This window comes from Microchirus variegatus, assembly GCF_963457635.1.
Source record: "Microchirus variegatus genome assembly, chromosome: 8".
Lineage (NCBI taxonomy): Eukaryota > Metazoa > Chordata > Actinopteri > Pleuronectiformes > Soleidae > Microchirus > Microchirus variegatus.
The window spans coordinates 22,530,560-22,550,355 of NC_139809.1; the positions used below are offsets into that span (position 1 = coordinate 22,530,560).

General features: G+C 39.3%; 1 protein-coding gene across 6 annotated transcripts in view; it reads left to right on the forward strand.

Moving 5' to 3' along the window:
- mef2aa (myocyte enhancer factor 2aa) overlaps positions 1–18,731 on the forward strand; it is a 99,321-nt gene extending 80,590 nt beyond the window's left edge. For all 6 annotated transcript variants that reach the window (XM_083894142.1, XM_083894140.1, XM_083894144.1 and 3 more), the window contains 5 exons: positions 8,032–8,213; positions 12,607–12,630; positions 14,609–14,738; positions 14,907–15,030; positions 16,088–18,731. In XM_083894142.1, coding sequence (XP_083750268.1) covers positions 8,032–8,213; positions 12,607–12,630; positions 14,609–14,738; positions 14,907–15,030; positions 16,088–16,424 — 797 coding nt within the window. In that variant the 3' untranslated portion in view covers positions 16,425–18,731. The remainder of the gene's footprint in view (positions 1–8,031; positions 8,214–12,606; positions 12,631–14,608; positions 14,739–14,906; positions 15,031–16,087) is intronic.
- The last annotated feature ends 1,065 nt before the right edge of the window (positions 18,732–19,796 follow it).

Below are 19,796 nucleotides of genomic sequence, written 5' to 3' on the forward strand. Positions count from 1 at the left end.
TTTGAACACTGTTTTTCTTTGATTGAAAATGTTTTCTTTGATCGAAGTGAAGGTTTTTTTGGTTTGAAGCAAGTTTTTGATTGAAGTAATGCTGTTTTGCGTTTGGGCCATATTATGGGTAGGACAGTTGTGTCTTAATTATTCAATCGCAAAAAAAGTTGCTTCAATCAAAAAAAAAAATTTTAATCAAGGAAAAAAATTAAGTGTGGTTGTTTTTTATTGAAAATGTTGTTTTCACCATCAAACGCTCACAGACAGAGGCAGGTGCTATTATTTTGAGAGCGGGACATAAATATTCCGTTCCGTACGGGAACGACGAACCTCCCCCCGGTGAGGAGGAGGCGGCCAGCAGGGGGGGGGGGGGGGGGGGGCGCAGCGAGACGAGTACACATGTCCGCGGCCCAGGGAAGCGGCGAGGTCCGGGTGGGGGGCGCTGTAAAGCAGACGGCCAGAGCCGCCTGCCACCTTCGCCCCGAGCCTTTCCAAGCCGACCTAGAGCCGGTCGCGGCTCACCACCGGCGGAGGAAATGCGCCCCGCGGGGGCCAGCCAACAGCCGGTGGCGAAGAAGACCCTGCGAGGGAGCTCTCTCCGCACACTGGACCCTACCTTACAGGCAGGGCTGCGGGCAACAGTTGGTGTAGACACTTGTCACTCAATAATGTCTGACCAATGGGGAAGCACCCGCCCATTGCGGAACATTTGTGTCAAAATGATTCAAACAAAAAAAAAAACGACTTCAAAACTTTTTTCACTACAATCAAAAAAATCCTTTTCAATCAAAGAAAAAAAGTGTTCAAATGAAATTTTTTGAGTCTTAAATATTTTTTGCAATCAAACACTTTTTTTCTTTGATTGAAAATGATTTTTTTGATTGAAGTGATTTCTTTTAATTGAAAATATTTTTTTTGTTGGAAGCAACTTCTTCTTTGATTGAGTTATAAAGACACAAATGTCCTACCCATAATATGGCCCAAATGCAAAACAGCATTACTTCAATCAAAAATTAGCTTCTAACCAAAAAAACCTTCACTTCAATCAAAGAAAACATTTTCAATCAAAGAAAAACAGTGTTCAAATGCATTTTTTTGAGTCTCAAATATATTTTTGCATTCAAACAATTTTTTTTCTTTGATTGAAAAGGTTTTTTTAATGAAGTGAATGTTTTTTTGATTGAAAACGTTTTTTTTGATTGAAGCAAACTTTTTTTTGATTGTATAATAAAGACACAAATCTAACTCCATAGTATTTTAGTTGGAAGATTCATTTAGTAATTGATTAATCATCAACTAATTGAGTAATCTTTGTTTGAAAATAAGTCATCCACTCTTGGTCTTATCAACCGTCTGGTTCAGAAACTTTCAGGAGACTCATTTTGTTGTTACTTCAATGTATAGTTTTAAAATAGATAGAATTGTCAAGCTATAATTTTGACTTAACACTAATACTATAGATATGAGTTGCATTCACTTGCACAGCCATAACTTAGTAATATTTTTTTATGTACTTGTACTTTTTTGAGTTTTTTTATGAACTCTTTAATTGTAATTTTACTTTGTACATTTGTGTGGTACTTCACATTTTAAATAATATCTGTTACTGAGTAACAGTAACTCTACCTGCCATCTATTACTATGGTGAATGATGGTCAAAAGAAAGTGGAAGGTCCTTGGTGCTTGTACTTCTTTGGGTCATTTTAAGAATGTCACCACACTTGTGACCTTGAATGATTTTGATTGATAGAAACCCAGCACCAACTGTTGTTGATCTTTGTTGGTGAAGAAAAGGATAGTGTGCAGAATGGAATGCCTTCTTGAAAGGTTGTATTGTTTTGAAAATGTTATGTAGGCCAATCTGCACAACAAACTAGGTTCACTAGAGCCGCTTGGACCGAACACCACCGACTTCTGTCTTCTTTTCGTTAAATTTTAAAAGGTTCAGTGACATCCATGCTTTGATGTCTTCAAGACATAATAAAAGTGGATGCAGACAGGCATTTTTCTTTTTCAGTGGCACATAAATCTGACTGCCGTCAGCGTAAAAATGAAATGAGATGCCATGTTTTCTAAGGATGGAAAAATAGAAGAAGCTGGTACACAGAAAAAGTGACTATATATATGGATACTTCCTTGTTTTCAATAAGCCAGCCCGACTTTCTGGTAAGCTGTCAGCCAAAGATTTAGAGATGTTCTTCAATTGATGGATGCAGAAGTTACCAAGAGTGTTTAGCAACAAATTATAGAATTTAGCAGAGGCTGCACACCAAGGGATGCAGCAGTGCATCACTTTTGTCAGCTGACCGTGCTTAAATGGAATAATAATATCTCAACCTATTTGATCGATATCGGAAATTTTAATGGCTAACGTTACCTTAAAAAATCCAGGTAACTGGCTCCTATTTTAGTGGAAATTGTAAAAGACAGCAACAAAACATGGTGGAATTCATGCCGGTGTTCTCTCTTTTGGCACAGCTTGGCACCATCTGTGCCATTTGAGATTTCTTAGGTACCAAATTATTAAAAACCCATTTCATTTTATTTATATGTCACTACAGGTCGGAAAAGAACTTGTTTTGAAAAAAAAAAAAGTATGATAACTTGCTGTAAATGGATGCTCCCTGTGCGGTGCAACAACTCTGTGACTCTGCAGCGTCTTCAGTTACGCAGCGCCATAGCTCTGGCTTACCTTGGTCAATTAGAGTGATTGACAGCTCATTTTAAACCTCTAAACCGGTAGAATCAGACCCCAGTCTCCAAATGTGTGTGAATCACTTCATTAGCGAGTCAAAAGGACATAAATGCATATGATGCATTTGTGCGGACATTCGCTCCTTCACTAATCAGAACGATCTAATGTCGCTCTGTAATGATCAACCAGACTGGGATTTGTTCCCAAAGCATGCTGGAAAGTGTAGTTCTTCATTAGAAGTGGTTTTGTTCCCGTGGAAATAACTCGTTTTTGATAAACAGCAAAGGTAAGACGACATTTCTGCTTATATTTCTTGAAAGTCAGTTGTTGTTTTGCTCTTATTTTGGGCCTGGATCCGTGAATCTTGGTCGTAGAGTGATAAAAATGGTACCACTGGAATCCGCTGTCCAGTCGACACGTGTTTTTTTTGTTTACATAATCACGCTGACTCTCCGGTTCAATGTGTGCGCTGTAACGTTTTAGCTCCGCTCCTGCTGGTTTGATCAGTCTGTGTTTTAACTGTGTTTCGTGAACATAAGAATGGTTTATATGAGCTTTTAGCTGAGTTTCTGACATTTCTGTGGGTATGCAGCATGTCTGTGTTTGTTAAAGTTAGATATGGTTTTATGACACTTTTGTCGCTGTGTCTGATGCTGCCCCCGGCTCCGGGGGCAACCGTGAAGAAGAGGTTAAAAAAAGACAGAGTACTTTCACAATAGATAGTTAGACGGATTTAATACTCTTCTAAAATGTAATCAATTAATAGTTATTTTACTTGATTGTATTTTAGTACTCCAGATTGGGTTGCAATCAGCATTTTGAAAAAAACGTTTGGGGCATGGTACCAATTCTGACTGCGGCACAGTCAGAATCCTCTGCCAGAAGGTGTCAGCATTTGAGTTGTTGTTTGGTTCAGTTTTGTGAAACAACTGCAGCAGAACTGTGTGTGGCAGCTACCATGTGAAAACTCCTATAATAGCCTTCTCATTCATCAGGACATTTTCTCATTTAGCCTGGGCCTGACACACGTGGGATGTTGGGCATAATAAGTCACTGTGTTCTTTCCTTGAACTTAAAATGAAAAGGGGATGTTTTAGGTGTAAACACAAGTCTTATGTAACACCTCTTCTTGGACCTTGTTAATAATTTAGGACAATGAACAGAAACCAAACAGCTTTCCACATGCATCGTTTCCAGCCAGGGAGGATTTATTGTCATACAACCAGTCTGTTAGACAAGTCTGGATGTAGAACGAGGGCAGACATAAGGAAAGCGGCACTAAAACGTCCTGGCTGTAAAGCTGGCTGGCTCTTGTGGCTCATTTATTGCCTCAGGAGTAGGTTTGTGAAACCAAGTATTTGTTCAGACCTGTGTTACCATCCTGGCAATTATTTGAAAGAGGTGTGCTGTTTAGTAATAAGAAGCATATCAAAGATATGCAAGTCAGGTGGGTTAATCCAAGGAATCTAAATTAGCCAATAGTGACAATGAGTGTGTTTCTGTTTATCCCTTGTGACAAACTGGCAGTGTCAAGCACATCATGCTGTATGAAGTCCAGTCTATGTTTGTAATGACACCAATTCAGTATTATTGTCATTAGTTTACAACATCAAATACATTTGAAAGGACAGATGGACAGTGGAGGAAAGCATGAACTGGTGCATTTTATTGAAACTGAGAATGTATTTGTTTACTTGGAAAATGCCTTGACGTTGACGGAAAAATGCAGGTTTTGAGGACAGTGTTACAGCATGTCTTAGTAAAAAGCAAAAAAGCATCTGAGCCATTTCTCTTCCAAACGAGAAATATTCTTGTTGGGAATGACATTGATTTTTGGAAAGAGATCGTTTTCTCACAATGAGAGGATTTCTTGTTTTAACGAGAAAGGTTGTTGTTATAATGAGATGAGACAGTTTCCGAATTTTAGCATGAAAGTTTCACACACAGCTGTCAAGGTTTTCTAGAAAACTATATTTGAGACTCAAAAAATGTATTTGAACACTGTTTTTCTTTGATTGAAAATGTTTTCTTTGATCGAAGTGAAGGTTTTTTTTGGTTTGAAGCAAGTTTTGATTGAAGTAATGCTGTTTTGTGTTTGGCCCATATTATGGGTAGGTCATTTGTGTCTTTATAACTCAATCAAAGAAGAAGTTGCTTCAAAAAAAAAAAAAAAATATTTTCAATAAAAAAAAAATCACTTCAATCAAAAAAATCATTTTCAATCAAAGAAAAAAAGAGTTTGGATGCAAAAAATATTTGAGACTCAAAAAATTTCATTTGAACACTTTTTTCTTTGATTGAAAATGTTTTTTTTTGATAGAAGTGAAAAAAGTTTTGAAGTCGTTTTTTTTTTGATTGAATCATTTTGACAAAAACGTTCCGCAGTGGGCGGGTGCTCCCCCATTGGTCAGACATGTTTGAGTGACAAGTGTCTACACCAACGATGTCCACAGGCCAACTGTTGCCCGCAGCCCTGCCTGTTGGGTAGGGTCAAGTGTGCGGAGAGGGCTCCCTCGCGGGGTCTACTTCGCCCCGGCTGTCGGCTGGCCCTCCGCCGGGCGCATTTCCTCCGCCGGTGGTGCGCCGCGACCGGCTCTAGGCCGGCTTGGAAAGGCTCTGGGCGAAGGTGGCAGGCGGCTCCGGCCGTCTGCTTTACAGCGCCCGCAGCCCAGATCTCGCTGCTTCCCGGGGCCGCGGACATGTGTACTCGATGCGCCTTCTCTCGCCCCCACTGGCCGCGGGTTCGTCGATTCCGCACGGAACGGCATAAGTATGTCCCGCTCTCAAAATAAAAGCATCTGCCTCTATGTCTGTGAGCGTTTGATGGTGGGGAGACCACTACCCGTGAAGCGCCCGTGAGAGAGCGCGAGATAGTCAAACAGCTGTAGCTACTGTGGGCTGTGTGAGAACACAGGCTCTGCATTACCTGTTGCTGCTAAACAGGCAGGGCTGCGGGCAACAGTTGGCCTGTGGACTGTTGTTTGATCACTAATTACGTTACTTATTATAACATAACATAGCACTAGCACATAGCAAGCTTCTGTACTTAAGTAAAATAAACAATTCATTAAGTGTGCAGAGCCATGGGTTAACAGCTAGCCGTTCGTGCACCGTGCTAGCGAGCCTGACAATATGACGGCGTGAGATATCTAACACCAAGCATTATGTTTAATCGAAATATCAAACAGAGTGGGATAATAACATGACACAAATCATTTTAATACTGTTTTGCCACTGCACTGCGACCTGACTTGCTGGCGACCATGACTTGCTTGTCAGAAAGACATAATTGGTGTAAACACTTGTCACTCAAACATGTCTGACCCTTTTTGAGATTGAATAATTAAGACACAAATGTCCCACCCATAATATGGCCCAAACGCAAAACAGCATTATTTCAATCAAAAACTTACTTTAAACCAAAAAAACCTTCACTTCGATCAAAGAAAACATTTTCAATCAAAGAAAAACAGTGTTCAAATGCATTTTTTTGAGTCTCAAATATTTTTTTGCATCCAAACATTTTCTTCTTTGATTAAAAAGTTTTGTTTTGATTGAAGTGAAGGTTTTTTTGATTGAAGACATTTTTTTTGATTGAAGCAAACATTTTTTTGAATAATTGAATAATAAATACACAAATCTAACTCCATACTCATCTCATTATAACAACAACCTTTCTCGTTAAAACAAGACATCATCTCATTGTATCAAGACATTTTCCTGTGGGAGTTATACACTTCCGAACCTTTGCTTTTTAGTGCTCTGCTAGCTAAAAAAATTCTACATTCAGATGTAATTTAAAGATGTCCAGATGCATATCCCCTTACAAGCTTAATGTGTATTGTTATGTTGTTAAATGATCAACGATCAATCAGTAATGGTTCACTGATGGTCCAGTCCAGTGCTTCTCAATTATTTTCTGTCATGCCCCCCTTAGGATGAAGAAAACATTTTTCGTACACCTCTGCATAACATTGTATGCTTATTAACATTAGTGACAACAAAATATAGATCAACTTACACGGCAGCCGACTTCAATGGGATAGCTGATTGCATAACACCCCTTTAGCACAGCTTCGTCGACTAAGTCCTGGTATTTGGCTTTCTTCAGTTGGTAGGATGTGGCCAGCTTTTCTTCCCATGGTACCACGGAATCACAGTTTACTGACACTAATCACAAATTTCAAACAACAACAACATATCCACTGCTTTAGTCCGGTATTTAAGACCTTGGTCATTTACTCTGCTAAATCTGGGGTAGTTTTGTCTGATCAAAACCAGTGCTGATGGCAGTAGTTGTGTACACACTGTTGATTCAGCTGTGAGATGCTATTGTAGGTGTAACATTTGTTTATTTGACCACAGTTGTTGCTGTCCTTATCTGCAGCCTGAGTGTCCATTGTTCCATTATGTCCCCCACACAAGAGGCCACTCCCTGTGCACACACTTTGTGCTTCGCTGGGGTAAATTGAACACAATGTCGGCAATGTGTTGAAGTGCTACTGATCTGTTGAAGCGGCATCAGATACCATTCATTAGCTTTTCCCGTTGTTGTTGAGATTTTTTTTTACGACTTGTGCTGTTTTTGTTACAGTGGCAAAATGATACTTTTACAACATTATGCAAATTCAATTTTAAAGAGCAACGGTTTTTGGGTAAACAATTTGTTCTGTGTCTATTCAATTTAATTTCTGTGGAATCTCTGTAGTCACAGTTATAGATATTTTTGTTTGGTCATGTGTGAGTGTGTTGGTGGGAACTTTAACTACTTTAACAACACACACACACACACACACACACACACACACACACACACACACACACAAACACACACACACACACACACACACACACACACACACACACACACACACACAATGACCCAGCACAACAAGATGTGAATGTTGAGAGAAGATTATAACACTTTGCTATTGCTTGTGTGCAAAGTGTAAAAGTAAAAAAAACAATGACTTAGGTTCTTTTTTTTAATTGTTTTTATTCATTTGCAACGACTTCAGCTATCTCTTTTAAGCAGTCACACTTCATTTGACAGTGAACTGCTCCTCATCTCCCAGGATACGAGGAAGTGACTTTGATGTAATCATTCACAATAAAAATAAGAGGCTCATCAATTCTGAAATGGACATTTTATTATTGTAAATGTGCAGGATAATTATCTAAGTCTATTAAAACTTTCCCAGAGGGTTGGAAACACTTAACGCCGTGTGCTGCAGCAAGCTGGAAAAACAACACGTACGAGAGGGGTTCGCTTGATGACTGGTGGTGTTTTGTCAGTCACAGTCCGTGGTTTGATGATGTGTTTCTGTCGTTTTGTGCCTCTGCAGGGAATGGTTTTGTCAACCCCAGGGGCTCCCCGGGCCTCCACAGCACAGCCAGTGGCAACGGCCTGGGTAAAGTCATGCCCACCAAGTCTCCACCACCTCCAGGGAACATGGGGATGGGAAACCGCAAGCCTGACCTAAGGGTTGTTATCCCTCCATTGAGCAAAGGGATGATGCCCCCACTGGTGAGTACAGACCACACCACTGCACACAAGCAGCAGAAGCATTTAAAGGTCCTTTCCTCTGCTGCAAGGCAGAGTACATCCTCCCATAGCTGACTGCCTAACATGATGTTGCCTACACACATTTATGATGTTATCACATCAGTGTAGGAAGTTGTTCTAGGCCTCACCAAGGACAATCTTTATCTGCCAAGTGGGACTTGAACTCTTTGTATTCAGGCCTCATCTGAGCAGCACTCCTCTCTTGCTGTGTTCTTCAAGAAACTATTATGTATGGCTTCATCCATACTTCTGCCACTTTTACATACAATTTTTCATCTAAAACAGTGTTTTCAGATACAAATGATAGCTTAATAATTTCCACACTTATTGACATGATTATTCAGGTACACAATAGGCACATGATTGTGTAAACAGGATGTTCACATGACAAGCCAATGATACTGGTGGACTTTGAAGCAGGACTTCTAATGTACACAAACACATGTCTTCAGACCAGGTATACTATAGCTTATGATTACATTGTTTTATTTTTCAATATATTAGAGAATAAACATGTTTAGTTTCCATAGCTTGCTTGCTAGCTATGCACATTTGATTTATGAACGAGATGAACGAGAGGATGAGATGTCTTTAGTAACACGGCCGCACAACAAGCAAAGTATTTGCACTGACTTGACCAATAGTAACAGGACCATGTTCCTCTTAATCAAGTATCCCTACGCTAGTGGAGGAAAAGCAAATGGCAGAGAGTGAAAGCCAGACCAATAATTTCCCTTATTCAGTCTCTTTTTCTATCACCTTCCGAGGGTGGTTTCAAAATTACATATGCAGTAAAGTAGAACGTTGTAGTTCTTTTTGTGGCACAGACCCGAAAACCAGAAGTTCCATCAAAATTCAGACCTGCTCGGGCTTTGACAGAGGTGACATTCGTTATAAGTTGATGAATCATCAAAATAATCCTCGAGACACTATTTGAAGGTTGAAATACTACATTGTGTCGCTTTAATAAAAATGGTGGTGGCAATGTCACTTGAATGTATCCAAAAGTTATTTCAACCAAAAAATATCATGACCTGAAAGGAATAGGCCTATTAAAAAAATTACAGTACACAATATTATTAAATGGATGTTAATAGACAACAAACCGAATGGCTGTATAATGGAACACTGACCTGTGTCTCTTTCGGCATTTATTTTTTGCTTAATTGGAATAGTTTATGAGACTATGTTAATCGGAAAGCTTCAAAATGACATCATGTAAAGGAGGTGTAGGGCTCAATAAGTTTGCACGTTTTTCTTACTAATGTCAATTTTTTTCTCTCTTTATTTCAGTTTTAGATTAGTTTGTCTATTTATTTATTTATTTATGTTTGTTTTATTTATGTTGTTTTCAAAATTGAAAAAAATAAGACATTCATTCAATCTGGAGGCCAGGTGTCTAACCTCAAAGTTTAGATTTTCACATTTAAATGAGAGGGTTTCTGTAATTATAATAATTAATCTGCAGAGCTTTCTGACCAAAGTGAACTCTGGGGCTTAACTAGATTCTCCTACTCCGTACTGGTTCCAACTTTTTACTGGTCTTGTCAGCAAAAGGAAAGTGGGGAAATAAACCTCAGGTTACTCCTCTTTTTCCAAGCCTCATCTCACCTGGGTCAGTGTTTGAATAACTGTCTCTGGTATGTGAAATATTGCAGAGGACGGGTTGTGTTGCAAGTCTTCTGAAGCAGGTTAGACAGGGGTGGGAGATTGCAATGGTTCTGTTCTGTCTGAGAGAAAGGAGCGTTTGGGTGCTGGCTTTGGCGTGGTCTACAGACCGACAGCCCGTCATTAGGCCATAATGGTTTTAAATTAATCACATCTCAGTGTGACAGAGTGCAGATGAAGACTTAATCATGGGCCCAGGGTGTGAGCCAGATAATATCTTGTCGCCCTTGTCGTGTCTTCCTGCTGCTATTGATTGAGTGTGGGTATTAAGACAGTCCTGGGGCCTCATGTATAAACCGTGCGTACGCTTGCTTTCACGCGCACAATGGCATTTATTAAAATGTACTTGGCGTGGAACCTTGCGGTCTGCAGCGCAAACTCTTGAGCTGCCGTGAGAATTTGCGGAACGCTCCGCAAACTCTTGTCAGGTGGAGATGCTGCAATATTAAGCTCTGAAACTTATCACAGTGTTTAAAAATATTATTATTAATGTGTCTACAGTGACAAACATGAATTATTCTGTGACAAACAACAATGATACACCACATACGTTTGAACATGTGTGGATAAGATCAGAGGACACTGAAGACAAAACTCATCCCGCGTGCAAACACACACACTTCATACAATGTTTTAAACGCTCCAAAATACATTCACAAACTAATTTGTTGTAAGTAAATGGGACTTGAATGTTGAGTAGAACATTTTCTTATCCCATTTTAATCCATACGCCTTTCATCAGGAGAGACAGGTGATGCAGGTGCGCGCTCCTCAGCCACTGGAGACACCGACACACCTGAGACACCGGCACACTAGGATCTTCTTCCTCCCTCTTCCTCCCTCCCCAGTGTCAACAACACAACCAGTGACAGTAATGAATCATTAAACAGTAAATCAATGAGCTCTATCTGCTTATTCTGTGCGTAATGCGTGTGTGCATAATTGGATGATGACGCGTGACACTGACACATTTATTATTATTAGGGACCTCGCAACCTATTGAAATTGCTAAGATTATTATTATTGTCCGTCTTCGAACTTGAATTTGACCCCCTAAACGTGCTTCAAAACGGACGGAAATTTGCACGCACATCAGAACTGGCAAAAAATTTGATAAAATGTACTTGTCAAAAACCAATGCAAAATGCCTCACAGCGCCCCCACAGGTCAGGTCCCTATGGAGCGTGCAGAAATTTAGTTTCGCCGAAGTTCTTGAAAATCGGTGGGTATATTGGCCGGCCCGAGACGAACAAAACTTCTCTTGACACCATGACCTCAACTCAACGAACAAAAAATCCTCTTGACACCATGACCTCAACTCAACAGGAAGTCCGCCATCTTGGATTTGGTGTATCTTTTGTCGTTTTGCAAGTTTCATAAATGAGCTTACTAATCTGAGGCCGTTTATCCTAGGAACACAAAAAAGGCGTCAATGTGTACTAGACCCATCCAAGATAAAATGTTATGAGAATTTTTCCCAGATTTAAAAGGGCGTGGCCACGGCAGCCATCGGAACTTTGCCGATTTTTGAGGGCTCGCAGCGAAACACGGAACGCGCTATAACTTTGCCATACATTGACTGAAACTTCACAGGTGACACAAGACAACGTCCCTGAACATGTCTACGAATGCGAATTTTACCCAAAAGCGATGTCGGCCATCTTGGATACGTTCTTCTTTGCAATGTCAAAACTTTGACATGTATCTCCTCCCACAGAAAACGATGCATATCTTATATCAGAACGTGAGTCTTGATTGGGAATAGCCGGCCAAGACTTTTCTAAGAGTTTCGAGTAACCATGGCCACACATATCGCAAAAAACTGCAAAAATTCCTTCTTATAATTTTCACATACACACAAATCGGAAAATGAGAAAAACAGAGTCTCTCTCTGTATTGAATTGTTATTCTTCAAAATTAAACTTTGACAAACAACTCCTCCCACAGTTTTGACAAAACCCCCACACATCCTATATCCAAGCGTGCGTTTGTATATTAATGTGTGGGTGGAACGAGGGCGTGGTGTGTTACTCATTCACCTGCGCTCTGTTTCACGTTTGATGGGGTGTATAAAGAGAAGGTGCGCCCTCGTGTGAGTACGCCCTCTTTCAGAATGAAAGCTGCGCACTCTTGTATACATGAGACCCCAGGTCTTGTCAGAGTATGTCCCACAGCACAGGAAAAAAAGAAGATGGGCTTCTGATTTGTCTTTCAGCAAAGGGAGGATGTGAAATGCTTAATACTGTGCAAAAAATACATAAAATTACCTGGAGGTCAGTGAGCATCTTGTCAGGTCAGGAGAGTGCTGATTGAGTGAGAAAAATCCAAGTAATGTTTCAGTCCTCTACATGTGCATCCGCCTTGAGGAGACTCTGCATCATTTCTGATTATTATGAGGTGTCATGTTCACAATCAGGTGAACATTAGTTAATATCCATAAGGATTTTTGCAACTTGACTGCACACTTGGGTGTGTGTGTGCGTGTGTGTGTGAACATTAGTATATAACTCATATTATTATTTACACAACAATAGACACTAGTTGCATACATTTACGTTCCATAATATTGATTTTTCTTGGGAAACATAAAAAGCTGGCTGAAAACCTGATTTTCAAGTGGGATTTACGAGTAGCTTTGCTTCTTCTCTGTAACTTTACCTTTCTTCTTTTCCTCTGTTGGGACCAGTCAGAGGAGGAGGAAGTGGATTTGGTGAGTTTTGGCAAATGGCTGTGATGTGAACACGCTTCCAGTAATTGCTCACACACATACAGAAGACTTAAGGCAGCGCTCACACTGGAGATTGTCGCTCAGAACTGCAGCAATAATTACCAACAACAATGTTTTGTCACTGCATGTTTTTGGGTTTGGCCTGTGAAAATTGCCTCAGCCTGTTAAAAGACACCCCTGATCCCAACACGTCACATTAAGTCATTAACCGGAGTCTGTGTCTATTTGTTTTAGTGTATGTGTGTTAGTGAGAGAGACAGCAAGAAAAGCACAGTTTTATATTTTAGTGACAGTCTGAAAAGATTGAGAAATTAAATTGTGTTGAATACAATACAAATCATTGGCAGTGTTTTTTTTTTTTTCCGTAAAGAGAAGGTGACATCATGTGAAATGATATCATTGTGTGAGATACTTGGGTTTGGTAAATTCATCTGGCTGCAGAGTGTTGGAACAATGCAAGGCCATTAATCAATTGATGATGCAATGCTGCTTCAAAAGTAACTGCTGGCAGCTGCACATATGCTCCTGACACTGTATTCAGAGGATTTGTTGGGGTATAGTTCTCCACTTTTGATAAGCGTGCGTAGCACAATGCGTTGTCTGCTGCATGACCACACTGAGATCTGTTTGTGTGTTTTTTGTGGGCTGCATGCCACGGCACTGGAAACAACTGGGGCTCCTCTGAACGTCACACTGGGAATTGGAATGTGCCATTTATACGATCGCTTTGCACCTTTCAGCTGAGAGGAGTTTATTTGATAATGAACCGATCTGTTTGTCTTACTCGTGCTCTGCTGCTGTAATCTCAACTTCCTGATGATGAATAATTGCTGCATGTCACGTCTTGTGATTTTTGCACAAACTACTTTCCCACCTAATATTCATGGTATCTCTTTTTTGTATACGATTTGAATAATTTGTTGTAAAGACTTAAATTCAACTACCTGTTTAAAGCTTATGATTGCAATAAATAATTGATTAATAGTAAATTTAGGGCTGCAACTAACAATTGATTTCATAATGGATTAAGCTGACGATTATATTCTTGATTGATTGATTATTTGTTTGGTTCATAAAAATGTTGATCAGTGTGTCGTGCAAACATTTGTTTAAACCTCAAAATAATTCAATAATTTGTTTTAATGAAATAAATGAAAATATGCACATTTAAGAAGCTGAAAAATCAGAGAACTTCATTTAATTATTAAAAAACATATATTACTCATATATATATATATTTTCATATTATTTCATATTTCATCATAATATTTCAGTCAATATTGAATCAGATTATAAGATTAGAACAGCAACTCTCTGGATACTCGGTACAAGACCAGGACATCCATTAAAAGTTTCCACATTCATGCATCAAAAATGAGATATATTTAGACCTATTTTTTTTACTTTTTTACAACAAATACAAAGTACAAATAGGAAACAATAGAATAGCACAAAAAAGCAAGTGAATGGTAATCTTTTGTAATCTGAAATAGTGTATATTTTACATCCTCTTTTTTTCACTAAGGATAGAAAAATTACTACAAATTTACAAATTATAACGTAATTAATGACATTCATCAGCATATTCTCTCAGAGTTTTTGACAAAAATAAACAAAAAATAATAATAATCTCTGAACAATCCCTTCCCTTCAACTCACTTGTAGATGTAGATTAGTTTCACAATTTATGTAAAAATAATTCCAAGAGAAATGTATGAAGATATCAGTGGAATATTTATTTTTTACATTGTAGGTCCTCAAATGAAGAAAATTAGAACCTCTGGATTTTAACTTCAATAAAGCTACAACACCACCTTGCGGTAGTTGATGTTATTACACGTTCATTATTTCTACAACTTTTTTTGTGTAAATTAGACATGTGATGTCTTATTTTTTAAGGTTATGCCTACATAGGTTTATAATCAGAGAGCTTTTTTCTTGTTTCTTGTTTTTTTTCTAGAACACCCAGAGGATAAGCAGCTCCCAGTCCACCCAGCCGCTGGCCACACCAGTCGTGTCTGTTACCACCCCCAGTTTACCCCCCCAGGGCCTGGTCTACTCAGGCATGCCCTCCTCCTACAACCCTGCTGGTGAGTGTAGCCTTGCTCTCCCCTCACACTGAAAACAACCACCTCAGCTGTGACGGTGTGTGTACAACACGCTGGCTCTTGCTCTGTTTCTCAGCAGCACACGGTGTCGGAGCTGCAAATGTGAGCAGGTTCTCACTGTGTGTGGCTGCTTGTGTTTTTTTTTTACAGACTACTCCCTGAGCAGTGCAGATATCTCTTCCCTACAGGGCTTCAGCTCTCCTGGGCTCTCATTGGGCTCCATGTCGGCATGGCAACAGCATCAACTGAGCCAAGCAGCTCTTAATTCTTTGGTGTGAGTAACACACTCCCAAACAAAAGCACACTCTCCAGACACCCTCACATAAAAGCAACACCCACTGTGCTCTGTGATCTTATGTTGAATCACACAACTACATACAGTATTTTTGGTAGACATTGGAAACTGTGTGCTATTGACATATAATGATATATGATGATAGTATTGCACATTTTAATCAAACATTAATTAATTGTGGTCAATTTTGATAATAGTGATGATCAAGATTAGAACAAAAAAAATTATATTTTACATTAGTGACTTGCAGTCAAGCTCACAACATACAATTCTGGCACTAAAAGGTGAAAATAATATTGTTTAACTGTAGTGAATGACAGGCACAGCACCCCCCACGACCCTCCAGTGGAGGATAAAGCAGTAGATAATGGATGGATGTAGTGAATGACTTAAATATGTGTCCATTACATCCAAACCCTTGTCAGTTTCTCAGTATAGCAGTGTTTAGATCAGTCCTGCACTCCACTAAGCATTCTTCTTACTCTTACGACAATACAGATGCAGGCAACAGGAACATTGTGTTTGTAGGGCAGGGTGAAGTATGACTGGAAACACAAAAAGGTGCTGATTTTCAGTAGTTTGACAGGATAAATGCCTTCTTGTCCCCATCCGCCCCCTGCTCTTCTGCTCTATACACAAAACGCTCCTTCAGTCAGGTCTGATATTGCTTCACTGTGCTTGTTTTCCAAATTCACATTTCAGTAAGGCTTGGCGATATACATACTATTGAAATATTGTTAGGCAATATCCTGCATACACATTGTTGCTCTGGACTCATGAAAAGTTTGTTTTTTAGATGTTCTTGTGCTCTGTTTCTCAAAAGAGAGTGACAATACACTGTAAATACTCTCTACTGTTTATGCTTTTTATTACATGATCTTAAAATACAGTTATTACATTTCATTTCAGATAATACCCTAACCCTAACCCTCAAGTTTTTTTTTGAAAAGTGAGTTGAAAGTGGCGATCTAGTCATGTGTTTAAGTATCAAACAGCTGACAAACTGTGCTTCTCTTGTCCTATCTTGCCTCTTCAGTGGTGGAGGTCACCTAACTCAGGGCTCCAGCCTGTCCATCAGCACCAGCCAGAGCAAAAGCATCAAATCGGAACCCATTTCACCACCACGGGAACGAGTCACCCCGTCCAGCTTCCCCCAGCAGCAGCCGCAGCAAGGGTCCAGCCGACAGGAAGTTCTGGGGCGCTCACCCGCTGACAGCCTCAGCTCCTCCTGTAGCTCTTATGATGGAAGCGATCGTGAAGACCATCGGCCAGATTTCCACTCCCCGCTGGGGCTGGGCAGACCCCCTGCCAGCTCTGAGGACAGAGAGAGTCCCACAGTGAAGCGTCTGCGCATGGACACGTGGGTGACATAAAGTGTCCCAGTCAAGCCTCCAGTCACCAGCCGATCAGAGAAAGGGAGGGGTTAGACATGGAGATGAAAGAAAGAACAAGGGTCCTTAGCGCTATTATTATTATTGTTATTACGATACTATTATCCAACTCCATTTCAGTTTTATACGACTGAGATGTAATCTCAAGCCAATTATCAAACTGATACAGTAAGATTTAAAAAGAAATCTCAGTTAGCTGGACTGAATTATAGTGTGCCCAAGCAGGTGGTTTCAGGTACTTGGTGCAATCCAGACTTCTGCAGGAGAAAGAAAACTATTGAACAATAGGAGGTAGATTATTGTACTCACTGGTCTAGTCAGACTCTTACATGTAGATGCTGTTTGTTGCTGTTGTGCTTGCATGTTGCAAACAATCAGAGAAAGTCGTGTTGCTTTCAGAGGCCGAGGACTCTCACGTACAGCGTTAACTGCAAGAACTATCACTTTAAGACTATGCTGTTACCACCACACAAGACCTTTATCTCCACTGGCCTCCTCTGATTTATTGACAGAGTTGATCAGGAGATAAAGACAGCATGGAGATCATCAATACTAGGCTATACAGGAACACAAGAAACAACAGTTGAGGATACTTCAGTGAATAAATGTAAAACATAAGGTTGGGGAGGTGAAAACAAAAATAGCATAGCAACAGAATTTATTGCAATAATGACATACGATTCATTTTATAATTTAAAAAAAGTAGGATATGCAGTCTAATGTGCACTTAAGGTATAAAGCAAACATGTCCAGTTGAACTGGTGAGAAAAAGCAACATCTTCACATTTGTACATCAGTAATATAAGCCAAAGCTGTTCTCTTCTGTTATTCTGTACAGTTGCTATGGTTTCCCAACATTACACACATAGTTTTATTTTTCATTGTGCTTCATTACAAACAGTGTAAAGTCATGTAAACCACATCATGAATCACTATCTAAAGCCATGAACATTTGCTGTTCTGTTTGTATAATTGACAATTTGAGCCAAACATTTTTTTTTGTTTTGTTGTGTAAATAGCGACTTTAATATGTGTGAATACATACTGAATGTACTGTATAAGCACCGTTTTCAAGAAAAGTATATTTTTGTGGATTACAGCCAAGTTTACAAGAGTAGACCCTTAAACAAAAGTTAATAATTCACTGGTCAATATTTACTATTGTGTTCATTTTACTGTAATCTCCTAAATTGAATTAGCAATATAACCTCCTGAGCATCTTTTTCTCTCTGTATAAGTGGTCACTGTTTGTCCTGAACACATTGTTATAACAATGCTGTGAGGTTGAAGTTGTACTATTTTCATATTTATGAAGGATGATCACAAGGCTATGGGGGAAATCGGGTTTGTTTGTTTTTTTAATTCCCTCTCATTGTGTTAGCTTGTCTTAGTTGTACACCAGCAGCTGCAGAATACACTGCCAACATTCAAACCCAAGGTCCTTGTCCCACATAGAAGAATCATCTATTGTTGTAGCATGTAGCTGAATCAAAGACATGCCCAAAATCTCAGGCCGTCTCTGCTCGCCTGTTCCTGGCATGGGATTTAAACAGTAGACAAAAAAGTGTGGTGAAGCTGAATGCTGCTGCTGAAACACAAAACTCATCATGCCTTTGGCCATGTGTGGTTGTAAATATTGCAGTCTACTTAGAAAAGATCATGTGTTTCCTTTAATTGGCACCAGAAATTTGAATATATATGAATATATCAATGCCCTATAAATACTAGGCCTACATGTACTGTCGGTCTAAGAACCGGAGGAGCAAGAGAAGTGAAAATCTGAAGGAGTTGAATTCATGTACACAAAAGGTGTCGCAGACACGGGATGATAACCTCAACAATTTGAAAAAATTAGGGAAAAAGGTGAGGCTGTGACTTGTTTCCTTCTCCATCATCACTGAAGCAAATATTTCAGCAGCTGAGTCATGATTCTGACAGCAACAACAACAGTGCAGTGTTAATGACTTCAAACTCACGTGTGTGAGAAGTTTGCTGTATGAGAGCGACATCACTGTGCATTCACTCTGACTGATCTTGTGAGTGTTTTCCAGGTTTCTTTTCTCTCTCCCTCTCTCTTTCTCTCTCTCTCTCTGCCCCATTACTCCACAACACATTAGTTCTCAGTATAAGCCCATAATGATCTATGCAGTTTAAATCTCACTTCATGAGATAAATGTAGAATATGATGTCATGACAGGGAGACGGGCAGAGAGGAAAGACTGTTTTTGTGCCACAACTGGAGGTTGCTGTACGTCAGGATGCAGATAATACATTTTTATTTGATTTGGATCCCTGGGGCAATCACTTCATGTTTAAATACATTAATAGACATCACTTTATGCAGTGGTTTCCAAACTTTGGATTGGGAGCCACAGATGGGTCACAAGAGATTTGTTTGGATCCCCCAAACAAATTGGCAAAATGTTCCCAATCTTTTAGTTCAGATTTATGTTAATGCGTTTCAAAAAACATTTTTTTTAACATTTTTGAACTAATTGTCAGCTAAATTTATAATTGATTGATTTGAATGAGTATTTGATATTAATAATATTATTATTATTATATTTAATCGAGCTGTCCAGGGTGTACCCCGCCTATCGCCCTATGTCGGCTGAGATAGGCACAGCACCCCCCAAGACCCTCTGGTGGAGGATAAAGCGGTAGATGATGGATGGATGGATTCTATTTGCTTCACTTTATTAATTAATACTTTTGGTGTGTGGACAAAGCGAGACATTTGAGAACATCATCCATTTTTTTTTTTTTTTACGTCGATTAATCAAGAACATTTGGGACCGATTAATCAATTATAAAAATAATCATTAGTTAAAATTAAGTTCTAATTTATCCACCAAACATTATAATTCATTCACCAAATTAAATGCTGATATCAGATTTTACAGATACAGTATTTTTTCTGTAAAGTAGTCTGCACAATTTATATTGTGATTTGGGTCACAATTGTTTGCCTTCTTTAAAATAAAATAAATACACACAACACTGACTTAATGTATAGTAATTCATAACTTAATCCAGTGTAACACAGCAGGTGGGAAAAAGCAATAATAAACAACAAAACTACAAACTAACACCTCGTAGTTGAGCACACAGCACTTGATGAACATATCAGGGAATTTTGTAGTTTATCTGTCGATATGCACAGTTAGGAAAATGCCTTATCCCAAAGAGGAAATTACAGCAGTTGTATTTCTTTGTTAAAAAGCAGGAAGTGCAGATATCACTCAAATGTGACCACACCTGCCTTTCCTCAGACAAAAAAAAAGACTCACAAGAAAATCCATGATGAATGCACTGTGATCTGCTCTGCTCCTCTGGGCTCTGTATCAACTGATG